Source organism: Miscanthus floridulus, chromosome 2 (genome assembly GCF_019320115.1).
Source record: "Miscanthus floridulus cultivar M001 chromosome 2, ASM1932011v1, whole genome shotgun sequence".
NCBI lineage: Eukaryota > Viridiplantae > Streptophyta > Magnoliopsida > Poales > Poaceae > Miscanthus > Miscanthus floridulus.
The window spans coordinates 137,671,923-137,688,130 of record NC_089581.1 but is presented as its reverse complement, the minus strand read 5'-3'; the positions used below and the strand labels follow the sequence as shown (position 1 = coordinate 137,688,130).

General features: G+C 50.3%; 1 protein-coding gene and 1 pseudogene across 3 annotated transcripts; one reads left to right on the top strand and one right to left on the bottom strand.

Moving 5' to 3' along the window:
• Positions 1 to 8,374: 8,374 nt before the first annotated feature.
• LOC136530844 (pentatricopeptide repeat-containing protein At5g18950-like) lies at positions 8,375 to 10,335 on the bottom strand (annotated as a pseudogene).
• Positions 10,336 to 10,423: 88 nt separating this feature from the next.
• Positions 10,424 to 15,875, top strand: LOC136530851 (serine/arginine-rich SC35-like splicing factor SCL28). 3 transcript variants are annotated; one of them, XR_010777892.1, is made up of 7 exons: positions 10,424 to 10,758; positions 11,822 to 11,899; positions 12,678 to 12,842; positions 12,958 to 13,025; positions 13,112 to 13,151; positions 14,775 to 15,044; positions 15,250 to 15,375. XR_010777892.1 is itself a non-coding variant. In XM_066523564.1 (7 exons), exons 1-7 carry the CDS (start codon positions 10,553 to 10,555, stop codon positions 15,508 to 15,510), a joined length of 729 nt encoding a protein of 242 aa, XP_066379661.1. In that variant the 5' UTR covers positions 10,424 to 10,552; the 3' UTR covers positions 15,511 to 15,875. The 3 variants fall into 3 exon arrangements, 1 of the variants encoding a protein (XP_066379661.1); XR_010777896.1 differs by having other exon boundaries at positions 15,256 to 15,274; XM_066523564.1 differs by lacking the exon at positions 14,775 to 15,044 and adding an exon at positions 15,501 to 15,875 and having other exon boundaries at positions 15,250 to 15,411.
• The last annotated feature ends 333 nt before the right edge of the window (positions 15,876 to 16,208 follow it).

Genomic DNA, 16,208 nt, shown 5'->3' with positions numbered 1-16,208 from the left:
ACACGAAGCTCACGACGTAGCCGTCGCGTGGCCTCGGCTCCGGCTCGCCCGACGGAGCGATCCACTTCGGCCTGTTGGGGTCGGTAACCGGACGGAGAAGGCTGTCGTCGACGAGCGACTGGAGCGTCTCCACGGATACGTCAGACTGACCCCAAGGGTCCGCCTCAATGACAACGGCGCCGGCCATGGGTGCGACAGAGAACACGACTACGGCGGTGAGCCTCTCTCGCCCTCTCTACCTCGCCTCTCTCTTCTTCTCCCCGGCGCTCTTTGTTCTAGCAACGGCTCAAGGGCGACAAAGGCGAATGCAAGCAAGGTAAGGAGGGGGAGGGGCGAGGCTCGTTGCGTATTTATGCAGGAAGGAGGCGAAAAGGGCGGACGACAAAATCAAGAAGGTTTCCCTCAGATCCGGCACAGTTAATCCAGATCCGATTTTACCGCCCACGTTGTTAGAGGAGTCAAGGGCCTATTGGGCCTTAGCCCATTAGGGTTAATTAGTCGCTTGCTTAGGGGCCAAGTCAAACCTCTCTATATAATGGGAGGAGATGTATCAATCTAATCAAGCAAGAGATTAGAAGGAAATCCCTTCTCTCTTGCCGGCCGTGGGCGAAGCCCCGCGGCCGGCCTCCCCCAGCGCCCTGCAGCCCTAGCCGCTGCCCATGAACAGTACCCACGGTACTGTAGCGCCGCGGGTACTGTAGCGCGCCAGCCGCCGCCGCTCCCCTCGACTCTCTCCTCTCAATCCTAGCAGCCACATAACATCGTTAGAGGAGTCAAGGGCCTATTGGGCCTTAGCCCATTAGGGTTAATTAGTCGTTTGCTTAAGGACCAAGTCAGACCTCTCTATATAATAGGAGAAGATGTATCAATCTAGTCAACCAAGAGATTAGAAGGAAATCCCTTCTCTCTTGCCGACCGTGGGCGAAGCCCCGCGGCCGGCCTCCCCCAGCGCCCTTGCAGCCCTAGCCGCCGCCCATGAACAGTACCCACGGTACTGTAGCGCCGCGGGTACTGTCGCACGCCAGCCGGCGTCGCTCCCCTCGACTCTCTCCTCTCAATCCTAGCAGCCACATAACATCTGGTATCAGAGATCTCTGGTTCGATCATGTGGTTCGATCATGTCCACCCGCTGTCGCCAGCGTCTTCGTCGGCGCTGCTGCCTGCCACCACCACCGCGCCGCCACCTGCGTTCTCCTCCACGTCGGCGATGGTGCCGACGTCATCGCTGCCTATGGGCGCGCCGGCTGCCCCGCGGGTCATCCTCACGCCCGAGCAAACGACGGCGGCCATTGTCGATCTCAGCAATGGCATGGCGGAGATGCGGCTGACGATGCAGTCCATCCTCCAGTACCTCCATCCGCCGATGCCGACCTACGCAGCACCACCCCAGCCGTCCCTGCCGTTTTCCCAGCAGATGCTGCCGATCTCGTACCCCCTATGGGATGCCCACCGATGCCAGCCCATCGTCTTCCACCTCTCCTTCATTGAACCCGTCGTTCACCACCCCTAGCCCCGTGCCGCCACAGCAGGACAGCGATGGCGTATTCTACGGGGGTGTGGATGACATCCAGGCATCGGCGGCGCAACTGCAGGCGGTGGCGTATTGCCTCCTAGCGCGCCGGCAGGGACGACAACACCCCATCTTCAAGCGGCGGCGGCCAGTCGTCCCTACAGCAGCAGCCTTGCAGCTCACGGAGAGGAAGGTGATTGCGCGGGCAAGTGCCTGCAAGGTGTTTGCGGCGATGCGGCTGCAGGCTGCGGCGCGTGGCCTCCTAGCGCGCCGGCGGCTGCAGAAGATGCGCTCACCTATGCACGAGGCGACCTTGGCGGTGGTCGACCTCAGCAACGGGAGCGTAACTTAGCATGGTCGGTCGACCTCGCCTGGTCGGACGGCCACCAGCAACCGCGCCGACCTGCTATTGTCTTCAGGCGCAAGCATGGCGGCACCGGCGATATGGGAGCAGCTTCCCTCCTTGTCACCGGCGGGGACACACTGCCTAGCGCCATCGCATTCCGCCACCGTCCGCCACGAGCACGTCTCCGCTGGTTGCTGTTGCCACTAATTCTAGGTGGCCATACCCGTGCACCCCTCTCGTTCCGATGGTCTCCATGGGATCCAGGTGGCTACACACGTGCTGGTCCAGCAAGCGGAGGGTGCCCGCCGTATCTTCAAGAGTCAAAAATAAAGAGTCATAGTCTTCTTCAGGTCAATAAAATAAGCCGAGATGTAAAAGGCTTATTTTTAGGTGTTAGGTTTGTGTCTAGTGGAGGCATCGTTAGTGTCATCGTTAGATTGCAACTCGAGGACGAGCTGCATGTCCAGGTGGGGTGTAGTGTTAGAGGAGTCAAGAGCCTATTGGGCCTTAGCCCATTAGGGTTAATTAATCGCTTGCTTAGGGGTCAAGTCAGACCTCTCTATATAATGGGAAGAGATGTATCAATCTAATCAAGCAAGAGATTAGAAGGAAATCCCTTCTCTCTTGTCGGCCGTGGGCGAAGCCCCGCGGCCGGCCTCCCCCAGCGCCCTTGCAGCCTTAGCCGCCGCCCCACGTAGCACGCCAGCCGCCGTCGCTCCCCTCGACTCTCTCCTCTCAATCCTAGCAGCCACATAACACACGTACCCACCTTTTTCTCATTAATCGCGTGAACAATTGTGTTCCATCCGCTGACATGGCGTCGCATCCGACTGCTGCGGTGGCAGGCGCCGTTCCGCCTCCCCGAGAAAATCGCCTCAAAAGGCGCGCCTGCTGTTGTCAAACCGATGGGGGGAATATCCCCCACCCGATTCCTTTCAGACGAAGGAACTGGGCGCCGAGCCCATTACGGTCCAGGGGTTCGAAGGCTGGGCCCCCGAGAGTTTCGACAGCCGCCCCAGGGCAATAGAGTCAGGGACGACTACGAGCGAGCCCATACGGGGCCGAGACCCAAGCAAGCGAAACGCTTGGGACGCCCTAAGTCGTGTCCGAGACCGGCAGGAAGGTCTCCGAATGGGATCCCACCGTATGGAGGCACCGAGCCACCGAGGCCCATCGAACGGCCCCGGCACCCACTAGAGAAACCCTCTGGTACCCATGGAGTGCGTCTCTGGACCGCTAGCCGACCCCTATCGAATGGGGTATGGGCCTCCACTCGGACTTACCCGATAACAGCTCACTGGAAGTGCCACCGCTCGCGCCCATCGAGGGTAGCCTAACATATTCCACCCCTCCTTCCGAACGAAAAGGATGCGCGAGGGTCGTACAAAAAGCCAGGGGACCCCTGACGGCCCTCTCGCTCCGTGCAGAGGCTAGGGGGCTCTTCCTGCAACCTTGCCGAGATCCAGCGACCTAGGCTCGCACTCGGGGGGGGGGGGGGGGGCTCGACAAACAACCCCTCCTTCCGAACAAAAAGGATGCGCGAGGGTCGTATAAAAAGCCAGGGGAACTCCTGACGGCCCTCTCGCTCCGTGCAGAGGCTAGGGGGCTCTTCCTGCAACCTTGCCGAGACCCAGTGACCCAGACGTGCACTCGAGGGGGCTCGGCGAACAACCCCTCCATCCGAGCGAAAAGGATGCGCGAGGGTCGCATAAAAAGCCAGAAGAACCCCTGACGGCCCTCTCGCTCCGTGCAGAGGCTAGGGGGCTCTTCCTGCAACTTCTCCGAGACCCAGCGACCCAGGCTCGCACTCGAGGGGGCTTGGCGAACAACCCCTCCATCCGAGCGAAAAGGATGCGCGAGGGTGGCACAAAAAGCCAGGGGAACCCCCGACCGCCCTTTCGCTCCGTGCGAAGGCTCGGGGGCTCTTCCTGCACCTAGGACGGAGACAAAGCGACCCGAGCTCGCGCTCAAAGGCCCAGAAAAACGCGATAAAGGGCATCGAGCCCGTTACGGTCCAGGGGTTCGAAGGTTGGGCCCCCGAGGGTTTCGACAGCCGCCCCAGGACAGTAGAGTCAGGGACAACTATGGGCGAGCCCGCGCATGGTCAAGGCCCGAGCAAACAATCGCTTGGGACGCCCTAAGTCGTGTCCGAGACCGGCAGGGAGGTCTCCGAATGGGATCCCACCGTAGGGAGGCACCGAGTCACCGGGGCCCATCGAATGGCCTCGGCACCCACTAGAGAAGCCCTCTGGTACACTTAGAGTGCGTCTCTGGACCGCTAGCCAACCCCTATCGAACGGGGCACGGGTCTCCACTCGAACTTACCCGATAATAGCTCACCGGAGGTGTCACTGCTCGCGCCCACCGAGGGTAACATGGCACCCTCCACCTCTCCTTCCGAACGAAAAGGATGCGTGAGGGTCGCACAAAAAGCCAGGAGAACCTCTGACGGCCCTCTCGCTCCACGCAGAGGCTAGGGGGCTCTTCCTGCAACCTTGCCGAGGCTCAGCGACCCGAACTCGCACTCATGGGCTCGGCAAACGCAATAAAACCCCTCTCACAACGCAAGAAAAGCCCCTGGAAGAATAAATCCACTCCTCCAGAGCCTCGGGGGCTACACCCGGCGGGTGCGCTCGCGCGCATCCACCGAAGCCTCGAGTACGAAACACCATCCCGCCAGGAGCTGCTGCGAGCTGAGTCTCGACAAAACCTCAAAGAGAGCGCTCACACTCTCCCTGAGGCTCGGGGGCTACTGTCGGGTACCATGAGAAGGGGTCCCCTAAGCAACAATCGAAAAAATCGCTTAGACCCTGTCAAAGTCAAAGCCGAGGGACAACTATTGGCCAAACCCCGGCCATGTCCGAAGCCACCTACTCTCTGCCTCGCTAGAGGCCTCGCACGGAAGGCCTTCGACGGCCTACCGAATCTCCGCCTCGCTAGAGGCCTCGCACGGAAGGCCTCGGACGGCCTACCGATTTTCCGCCTCGCTCGAGGCCTCGCGCGAAAGGTCTCGGCCGGGAACCGATTCTCCGTCTCGCCCGAGGCCCCGCGCGTACAACCTCGGACGAGACGCCGATTCTCCGCCTCGCTCAAGGCCGGCTCGGCACGACAACCCCGCCGCCTCCGCCTCGACCAATTTCTCGGACAAGATGTCACGTCCGCCCGGCGCGTTCGACCACTCCCGCGATATCAGCCGAACGACGGCTCGACACAGCGGCATGGCCGACTGGACGCCAGTCACATCGAAGCCATGCCGTCCAGGACAGGACAGGGCGGGGGTTACTGGCCACTATGCTCGGTGCTGTGCCCACGACCGGCGCCCGTACTGCGCTGTGCTACCTAACTCCTGCTCCAGGGACAGCGCGGCGTGCAGAGTCAGGTCCGGGTTACTATAGCCTCGGAATCAGTGTATAAGACCAACTGCTCCCTCCACGCCTCGGCAGTCTACTTCAAGGTCTCAGCAACCTCGGGATTCGCGTCCGCCGAGCTCCCCACGACGGCTCGGCCTCGGCACCAACTGAGCCTCGGCTCTTTACACCATCAGCACACAGCAACCAGCACGACGTCCGCCACGTCCTGCGTCAGGCTATCACTGGAGCTCCCACGTCGCACAGGATCGGGCGTGGCCGGCGCGTTGCTCCAGTGCATCAAGGACAGGACCGCTCCGTCGACCATACCGCCACAGTAACAGGCTACAGGGCTCGGACATGCCACCTCTGTTTGCAGGACGCCGCATAGCGAACGCATGTATCACCCCTGACCCCCCTTCAACTATAAAAGGGAGGGACCGGGGCCGTTTCTAAGGGACAGGCATAGGCAGATGGACGAACTCACTCACGCGTAAGCAACGCTCTGTAACACGCACGTTTACCCGCTGCCTGAGATCAGCATCTCAAGCAACTCACACCGCTCCACGCAGAGAACTGGGACTAACTCCCTCTCTTGCCCTGCTTGTAACCCCCTACTACGAGCATTTCGTTGTAAGGAATACAAGATCGATATCTCAGACTGAATGTAGGGCACCCATCGCCCGAACCAGTATAAACCTTGTGTCTCTTTACATCACCATCCGGGATTAGAGGCACGCAGTGCATTTTTACTAGTTGGTTGAGAGCCCGCCGGTCCGAAACACCGACAACTGCTGACTGGTTTGATGTGAGAGAAAAACACTGTTCAAGCCGTGGATTATAAGCCAGATACAAGTGAATAAGCCGAAACGAGATAATCGTGTTGCATCGTCAGTGGTCGCAGGTGAACAATGTGTAGCAATAGTAGTTGCTATAAGTGACTTGCTTAGTGTAGCAGCACCTGGTGGTTGTGGTGAACTAAATTTCATTTGTGTTAACTATATGTGCTACTGAACGTCATGTTTAACTTTGTCGCACAATGAACCAAGTTCAATAACATGTATACGAACGATGTGGTATTGTACTACGTGTCAACCATTTTCCCAATGTGACATCCTGTGTTTTATTTGTGATAACGAACGATGTATAAGCTGCGTACCACTTTGTTGGGCGTCAGACTGGAACAGATCCTGACATGAGATCACCCATAACAGTTGTCAGTTAATGGTAAATATGAAGCCAAATCTTCTTCATGATGAAATGTTTTGAGTATCAAAAACTGAGATCACCCTATTAAAGTGGAAACCAGTAGAAACTGGCGAGGCAAGTGTCCCTTGCACGAGTTCTGAGTTCTGACAATATGAAATGTCCCTCAAAGTATTACTCATACATCATATATCATCAAAGTTTTGCTAGGCGCTAGGCGAAATCTAGACGATGACCCTTAGCCTAGCGACTAGTCCAGCCTAGGCGATGCTAGACGTTTTGCCAATTTATATTTATATATCAATATATAATATATACATTTATAGCACAAATCATGAATAATTTAGATAAAAAATAGGGAAGGACCAGTAGACATACCTTAGGTTCTTTGTCCTTAGTTGCAGTTGATACACTACTGATTACTGAATTTCCTGCAGCACTGCTGCAATAGAAGTGGACAACACTTTTAGATGCAATTGGGCATCAATACAAGTGATACAAAAAATAGGAAATAGCAAGTTAGGTACTTATCTGAGGTCTAAGCCTTCTCCCATCCATTATCAGCATTTCAGCAGCATAGGATAGCCTTTTGAAATCACAAACATGAAGGGATAGCAGACAGCAACACAGAATATAAAATGGATAGTAGACTAGCAGTACATTACATCACATGATTGATGATTCTCAGTTCTCACAACACAAAACACAAGCACACAGCACGAGTTCTAAGTTCATAAGTTAAAGATACATGGATGCATAATAAAAGCTAAAACATGACATGAAGCTGTCTCACACTTCTTCAGTAGGGATCAACAAGAACCCCATACTCCCATCCCACATCATCTGAATTCCTTCTCAAGACAGTTGCTCCCTCTGTTCCACTTGCAGTTTCAGATTGACCCTCTGTTCCCGTCATCTGAGTTCAAGCCATCAATCAACAAATTACAAACATATACATGCAATCGCCAATCAGTCAACAAATTCATATGTGTGCAGATGCAGTCAACAATTTCACAGATTCATCATAGTAGATACATGGAATCATTCAACAATTTCAGATTTCAGAAACAGAGGAGAGGAGAGCAGGAAAAGGAACAACTGCAGGGAAAGGAAACTAGAGGAGACCGACCTGTATATGTTTGCAAATAGACAAAGCAGGGGAATGGAAACAGAGGAGCAGGGGAGGAGGACATACAGACCTTCGGAGGAGACCGGCGGGGAGGAGCTTCTGGCGACGAAGACGAAGAGACCGGCGAGGAGGAGCACGACCCGCTGGGGACGAGCTCGTCGAGGAGGAAGGAGACCGGCGGGGAGCAGCGTCGCCGGACAGGGTCTTGCCAGGCGGGGAGGAGGCTCGCCGGCAGGATCTGCTTCCAGGCGAGCAGCGCAGCCGGCGGGACCTGCTTCCCGGCGGGGAGGAGCACGACCCGCGGGGATGAGCTCGTCGAGGAGGAAGGAGACCGGCGGGGAGCAGCGTCGCCGGCGGGTCTTGCCAGGTGGGGAGGAGGCTCGCCAGGCGGGATCTGCTTCCAGGCGAGCAGCGCAGCCGGCGGGACCTGCTTCCCGGCGGAGGTCAAGGTCGAGGCGAGTACGACTTTCTCTCCCCTTCTCCCCCTTATCCTTCTCCAGCGCAGCAGCGCGCGGCTTTTTCCCGCGCCTGGAGCTCTGCGCGCGCGCGCTCGCCCGCGGAGCCATTCTTTCGCGCGCGATGGCCCGCGTCGCCCGCCTAGCTCGATTCCGCGCCGCCTAGGGCTCCTGGGCGCCGCCTAGTCGCTCCGCCCGCCTAGAGGGGCGATTACCCCCCTAGTCCAGACGCCAGGCCATAGCCTAGCGACTAGGCGCGCCTAGGCGAGACGTAATCTTCGATTTTCAAAACTTTGTATATCATATATTACAGTAAAATGAAACTCTGAGCCTTGCGCATTATTCTCGTTCTGAATGATAGTACAAGTTGACAACTATTTTGATTCTTCACGAAAATTCTACACCGACCTACAGGAGCCACAGCACATTGACAAGCTCTACAACAAGTGCAAACTGCTAGAGCAAAGAGTAGATTACAAACCAGCAATGACATTAAAATTTTCTGATCTCACTTTCAAAAAAAAAAAAAGTTCCGATCCCCAGAATCTTCTGCCGAAGGCATTTGGGTGCTCCAAGACAGCACCAGAAAAACAACAACGTCTTTGCTGATCGCATGTCTTGGGAGGCACAAGGAAACATTATATCATTGCTACTAGTGTTTCTACTGGTTGCTAACCAAAATGTTATCCAGTTGGTGGGAGTAAGATACATTGCCTGTACATAGCTTATCGACAAGTATGGTGCAAGCAAATCTGCCTAGTTCAAATCCAACCTTGAACATTATATTCAGGACCAGCAATGCATCAGTCCAATCGCCCAGAGGTGCTCAATGATTCCACCAAACAATCAAATGTCTGTTTTCGAGGTTTTATGTTGTCATTCAACATACCTGCCAACCATGCCATGCCCTCATCAGATCGATTGATCTTACAAAAGCCATTAATGATGCAATCATTGCTCAACACCAGTGGCTCCAAGCCCTTAGCCCGCATCAAGTTGATCAGGTCTACTGCAGCATGCACCTGTCCGTTCTCACACATGGCACCTATCAGAGGACTGAAAGTTGACACCGTTGGCTCCAAACCAGATGATAGCAACCACTCATACATCTGTATCGCCGAGTCCAACTTCCCAACCTTGCATAAGCCCCGGATCAATGTGTCATAAGTGATCACATCATGCTTAATTCCCTTAACTGACATTTCCTCAAACACCTCGAGTGCGTCATACACCCTTCCATGAACACAGAATCCTTTGATGAGAATGTTACAGCTAACAGTAGTCTGCTTGAACCCCTTCGCAAGCATTTCATCATATACCTTGCGGGCCTTCTCAAGATCACCAACTCTGCAATAGTAAGTGACTAGGGAGCAGTAAGCATACTCATTGGGCTTGATGCCCCTGTCCACCATCTCATCCCACATCTGCTGTGCATCTCCAATGAGCCGCATTTCGCATAATCCATGGATCACCGTGCAATATGTAATTCCGTCAATTTGATAGCCCCGCTGCTTGATCTCTCTGAACACACGCAGAGCCTCTCCACCCATTCTCCGCCTGAAGAGCCCGTGTATGACCCGCTGGTAGATCACCTTGTCCGGGGTGCACCCGGTGGAAATCATGAGGTGCAGCGTGTCGGAGACCTTGCCGAAGTTGCCGTCGGCTGCGAAGGAACCGATGAGGTCAGCAGCGGCCTTGGCCGACGGAGGGGACCCACGGCGCGCGGCGTCGCGGAGGAGGCCGAGGCCGTCGAGGGGGCGGCCCTCGGCGGCGTAGGCCCGTGTGAGGAGGCCGACGGTAGTGGCATTGCCGGGGAATTCTGGCGAGGAGGAGAAGGCGGAGAAGAGGCGGAAGACGAGGTCCGGGCGGCCGGCGCCGAGTGCGGAACGGGACGCGACATTGAAGGCGTGGAGGGAAAGGTGGATGCCGAGGTGGGAGGTGAGGAGCTCGGCAACGTCTGCGGCGAGGTGCGGTGGGAGGCGGAGGAGGAACTTGCCGACCCCGGGCAGCGGAGGGTAGACGTTCGCCGGGGCGGTGTCAGGGGCAGGGGCGGGGGCGGGGAGGTGTGGAGACAGAGAGCGTAGGAAGCGGAGCGATGGAGCCACGGCCGGAAGAAGGCGGGAGAGCGTGAGGCGAGCAAAGTCTGGGTGGAGGAGGACGGCGCGAGGGACCAAGGAGAGGAGGCAGGATTGGAACCGCGGGCGCGGCGTGCGGAGGGCGGCGGCCGCGGCGAGGTCAGCCGCGTTGGAGATCGTGGATGGAGTCAGAGCGCTGGCGGGATCAGATGCGGTGGCGGAGCAGAGGCGCCTGGCGAAAAGGAGCCGAGGCGGGGGCATGGCGGTGCCGGCGGCGGCGGCGGCGACACAAGAGGCGGGTCAGTGAGCAGCGGTGCGCGCACAGATTTGGTTGTGGCCTCGTGGGCCGTATGCAAAATGGCGTTAATAGAGCCTTTTACGAGGACGACTTGCGTCACAAAACACCCGAGCCAAACCCCGGAAAACCCTAGCAAGACCGGCTGTACCTCTCAGGCGCGGCGCCGTGCGGCATCCCCGACGAACGATGGCCGGATATCGCAGCCGGAGTCCGAGCCGGAGCTACAGCCCGCGGCGGCGGTACAGCCGGAGCCCTCCTAGGCGCAAGCGCTACGACGACCCCCGCGACCGCTACCGCTGGGCCGGGGCCGGCGGAGGCGGGGACCGACGTGGTTACGGTCGGCCGTCGGCGCAGTCCGGTCTCCTCATCCGCAACATCTCCCTCACAGCCAGGTGAATTATCGTTGTATACCCCATATATGTGCCTGTAGTTCTGGCTGGTATGACCTACGGTTGGCGGACGTGGCGCCATCTGGTTTGGTCAATGTCTGAAGCCGGTTAATTCTGTGAAATTTTCTGGCTGCTACATGCAAATTCATCTTGTCGACTCGATTGTATTATCAATCCTAGTTTTAGGATTAATTAATTATTGACTTTGCCCATCGGCCTCTAATGTGTTATTTGATGGTTGTTAAAGGCTATGCACGAAACAAAAGCAAATATAGCAGTTTGTTTTCAACATTTGATATTTGCAAGTGTAGCTGTGTTTCAATTTTTCGCATGGTGATGAATTGTTTGGTGGTTTGCATGCTAACAAATGTTTGAATATAAAATACGCCGCAATGGGCTGTTTAACGATTGATGTTTACCGGAAGATATGTGCATGAATAACTGATGGAACTGTTTATCAGAATTTCCTAGGAAAAAGATAAGTCCATCTGTCGTCGCAAACTCATTGGGTTTTGGAAGCCATTCACTAAATGGGCTGATGGTGTGCATCCTTAGTCTTCTCAAAGCAGCTTTGTATATCAATGTCATATCCTTTATAGACTGGATCAATCATGTTTAAGCCATTGTCTAGTCTTTGACAAGCCTAGAGTCAGTTTGGGTTTCTATTCAATGTCTTGGTTGGAGAGTTTGCCAATCACTTTAGATGAAAATATATGAATTGTTTGTCTAGGAAGTTGTGGTCATGGTTATTTGTACTCAAGGAGCACTGGCTCTTTCACATCACATAATCCAATCCAATCCTCTCATGTCAGATACAATTTTGGGTGTTTGTGCATCTTACTTACAGCTTGATGAACTTTTTTTAACCTTGCAAATGGTTCCATCCTTTTGCAACTGCCAATAAAATGTTATAGTACGACATAAGCTGCTGCAAAGTAATCAGTATGATATACCTATGTTCTGTACTATTGTGAATTTGTGATGCAGTCTGCCTTTTGCGCCCTTGCATGGCTTTACAATGTCGTTAACTGATTTTGTTCTGTTATTGGATTTTCATCTTCTGCAGGCCAGAAGATATTCGTGTTCCATTTGAGCAATTCGGCCCTATAAAGGACATTTACCTACCGAGGAATTTCCACACCAGGTAATAATTGCTTTTTAAAGTTTCTTTGCCTTTCTTATGTCAAACTTGAGTTCAACCTCATGCCAGCCTGTTCATTAAGGGCTTTAAGGCATATACTCCCTCCAGTCAAAAGTAAGTGGCCTTTGGATTATGTGCAAATCAACAATTTCAACTTCGATTAGATATTACTTTATGAATTGCTTTATATTTCTTGGGTTTGAATATTTAAAAATTATATGGGTAGATTTGTCTTGAAAAGTAGTTCCATAACAGTGTACTTGTTATAATTTACAAGCATTGAAATGTGTTTTGGGAATTATGTTGTTGTCCAAAACGACACTTATTTGTGACCGCTGACCGGAGGGAGTATGTGCATAGCAGGCAAAGTTTTTTCAACAATGGAAAAGTATTTAGATGAATTAACTTGCACACCAATAATTAGGAGACTGATACACTGTTGTTTGAGTGGTCATCTCCGGTGTTCATTCCAAGACATTATATTAGTTTGACCCATTTGGACGTATGTGATAATGTAATAGAAATGCCAAATGGACTGAAATTCTCTCATTAAAAAATTCTGGTTCTTTTGGCAACGAAAGAAAATCCTGTTTAATATCATGGCAAGTTTTTGTTGTATATGTTCCCTGTTTTTGATAAATAGTTCTTAAGTGTATTTACTGTTTCTTTATTAAATAGGGATTGGAATGAACAGCCAACTGTTGGAACAACAGAGCATATTTGTCGAATGACAATGACTTTTTTCCTTCTTAATCCTTGGTTGAATTTGTCAATTTTACAGGGAACTTCGTGGTTTTGGATTTGTCAAATTCCGCTACCCTGAGGATGCTGCAGTTGCCAAGCAAGAGATGAATCATCAAGTCATCGGTGGTCGAGAAATTTCAATAGTTTATGCTGAGGAGAATCGAAAAACGCCACAAGAAATGCGCATGAGAACAAGGACGAGGTTCATTATTTGTTCCTTCCTTTGCTATGTGCTCTCGGTTGCCCTTAGCAACACCATAGTAAACTTATAACTTGAAGTAATGAAAAGAAATAAATCCGTGCTTTCGTTGATGTAGTGGTAGGTACATGGAGGGAAGATACACAAGACGATCACTATCAAGATCTCCAAGGTCTCGTTCCCACTGTAAGTGAAGCGATTTATAAAAATTAAATGTTTTAGTCTTTCGTTTCATTGTAAAATAGTAAACACAATCACTTTCTTGGCAACAGCTTATTCGCCTTCGCCTTCTCCAGTTAGGCGTGACTTCAGGTTTGAACTCAATTTATTTCAAATCGACTGGTATCTTGAATTGTTGATTGTTCTTCAATCCTATAGGTCCTTTGAAAGCCTCTGCTATTTTGGCTTTTTAGGAGCAAGTTGCATTTCTTTCCCAGTTTGTATGGATACACATTTTATCATGATCTAACCATTAGGATGTGCCAAAGTGGTTACATTGTTCCAAGTATTCTGTTTTAATTTGTCACGAACAATATTTTCATAACATGGTAATTTTAGAACACATTGCTGTTATTTAAATTAGCAATCAAAGTTGCATACTGGTGATTGTGTCAATGTTCAAAATATTACATATGTTGGAACCAAGGGTGAATATTATAATATATTCACAGTATATTTATTACTTGTTTGTACCCCTTTTATGATTTAAATATAATGATCCCTCTATCCCTAAATAAATCAACCTCTAGAGTTGTCTTAAATCAAACTTTTGTAAGCTTGACCAGCTTAATAGGAAATAATATCAACATGTAAGACACCAAATAAGTAGACTATAAAAATATATTATGTGGTATATCTAAAAAATGATACTAATTTTGTGTCATTAATATTGGTATTTTTTCTATAAAATTCGGTTGAACGATGATATATGTGATAGATTAGGGGTAGCACCAATTGAAGAAAAGCTTTGTCCAACACCGGTTGAGATGGTTTGGACATGTTTAACGGAGACCTCCAGAGGCACCGGTGCGTAGTGGAACCATAAGCCAGGATAGTAACGTGAAGAGAGGCAGAGGAAGACCGAAGTTGACTTGGGTAGATGCAATAAAAGGAGACTTGAAAGGATGGAATATACCCAAAAACTTAGCCTTAGATAGGAGTGCTTGGAAAACAGTTATTCACGTGCCTGAACCTTGATTGCTTCTGCTGGGTTTCAACTCTAGCCTACCCCAACTTGTTTGGGACTTAAATGCTTTGTTGTTGTTGTTCTATAAAATTCGGTCAAATTTACAAAAAAAATGACTTAGGACAGCTCTAGAAGTTGGTTTATTTGGGGACAGAGGTACTAGGTAACTAACTGTCAAATGGATTTGTTTGTCCCATTCCTGTCATCAATATAAATGAGGATTAAGCTTCTATTCTCATCAAATAAATTGGTACTTCAGTTCCTCGTTAAGTTTTGTCGAGTCCTCCAAATATATATCATTGTTTGATTACTAAAATCTTAATCTCCTTTCTTGTTGTGTGGTTTTTTTTCAATATTGTATCCTTAGACGTACTTACAAAGAAGTGACTTTCAAGACTGAGAATGATTGTGTTGCTCGTCCAGATTGGGAATTCCATTATAGCAACTGCTCCCTCCAATCCAAATTATAAGACTTTTTGGCTTTTTTAGACCGTGTATATCTAAGTGCATATAGCAGAAATTATGTATCTAGAAATGCCAAAACGTCTTATAATTTGGAATGGAGGGAGTAATAAATAGCTCTAATTAACAAGTCAATGACTAAAGGAGCTTTCTTATATCTATAATTGGATGTGCATGACAGCAATATGGTTTTGTTAGATTTGTTGGTAAATGTTGATATGTGTTCTTTAAATAAGGCTTTGAATTTTGCTCTGAATTGTGTTGCTTTGGTTATGTCTATTATCCAGTCAACAAAGAATATAGAGTGTCTAAAAGATCAAAAGACAACCATGATGTTGAAGAATAAAGGCCAAAGTGAAAGTACCATGACCTCCAGGGTTGGAGCATGTGAAAGGCATTTCTGTTAAAGATAAAGTGGTACTGTCAGCCAGAGTTTAATGATAATCTTGGCTAAGAAACCTGAGGGAAAGAGTATTTTGAAGTTGAGCCAGAACCTTAATGCATTGCACAATTCCATGTTTGGATCAAAGTGGGTAGCTTTTATTGATATGGGGCAGGTAAAAAATGATATCTTGCTTTATATTTCAAGTTGTCTTTGGGATAAGAGTGGTACTTTACTGCTAGGTACTGTAAATAAGTGTTCAGTTATACAAAATGCAGTTTGTTAATGGTCTACTATTACTTTTTTTCCTATACTTGCCAGCTATATTGTGTTGCTCCTTGTCTTTTGCATACTCAGGAATTTAAACCAACTTTTTGCAGGGGCAGGGGACGCCGGGATGATTATTCCCCTGAGTACTCACACTCTTCACGCCCTCGGGACAACAGGCGCTACAGGTCAGATAGTCGCTCTCCAAGCCTAGATGACCTCAAACCTCAGGCGACAGCAGTGAATAATGGACATGGTCCAGCAGCTGTATCCAGGTCTATATCCCAGCCCTAAAGGTTTCCCTTTTTATTTGTTGTGTACATTCTATGCAATGATTCCATATTTACGAGATGATGTTTCTCAGTCCCAGATGATACGATGCCATTATGGATGACCTGAATGGAGTTCGGAGGCTGGAGACTGCAGACTATCTTTTCGTCAATCTTCTCTAAGAGATGAGTAGGGTTGTAGTAAACAGATGCTTGTAATTGTATTACAGGTGATGGTTTCGGTTTTGAGGCACGCTGTTGCTTTTGTGATGCTGCTGTAATGCTTTACCAACCGATGATACCATTGTGGAATTTTGCGTGTTTGTTTTTGGCTTAATATTACCTATATATCATCTTTTCGGCAAGCACATGTTAACCCTTGTTAACGTAAAATGTCCTATCATTGAGTTCCAGATAATGTCATTGCGGTGTTATGAAGTAATCTTGATGACATCTTTGGCTGAGAAGAATTTGAGTGGACGTATTAACATTTTAGTGTTACTTACGTTACAGTTAGAAAATTTTATTGAAAATGTGTGCTAGGTGAGATGAGCTGGCGGAACTCGGTTTTGTGAACGCTTGACCTTCATGTGTCCTTTAATAATTTTACTATATATATACTAGTATAAACATGTTCGTATGGTGTAATGGAACATACATTGCAACACCGTTGTTATCTCATTGACCCGTGGATCGAAATTTATACGAGGAATGTTTTAATACGTCTTAGAATTAGACTGTATTATTGATGGGCGTATGTTCTAAATTCTACCATTGGGAGCATGAATGTGCATGATTATGAC

What these genes read in the sequence shown, in the direction of transcription:
- LOC136530851 (XM_066523564.1), top strand. Translation starts at nt 10,553, where the DNA reads ATGGCCGGATATCGCAGCCGGAGTCCGAGCCGGAGCTACAGCCCGCGG. An exon ending in CGCATGAGAACAAGGACGAG is followed by an intron (nt 12,843 to 12,957) that starts GTTCATTATTTG and finishes TCGTTGATGTAG; the next exon opens with TGGTAGGTACATGGAGGGAA. An exon ending in CCAGTTAGGCGTGACTTCAG is followed by an intron (nt 13,152 to 15,249) that starts GTTTGAACTCAA and finishes AACTTTTTGCAG; the next exon opens with GGGCAGGGGACGCCGGGATG.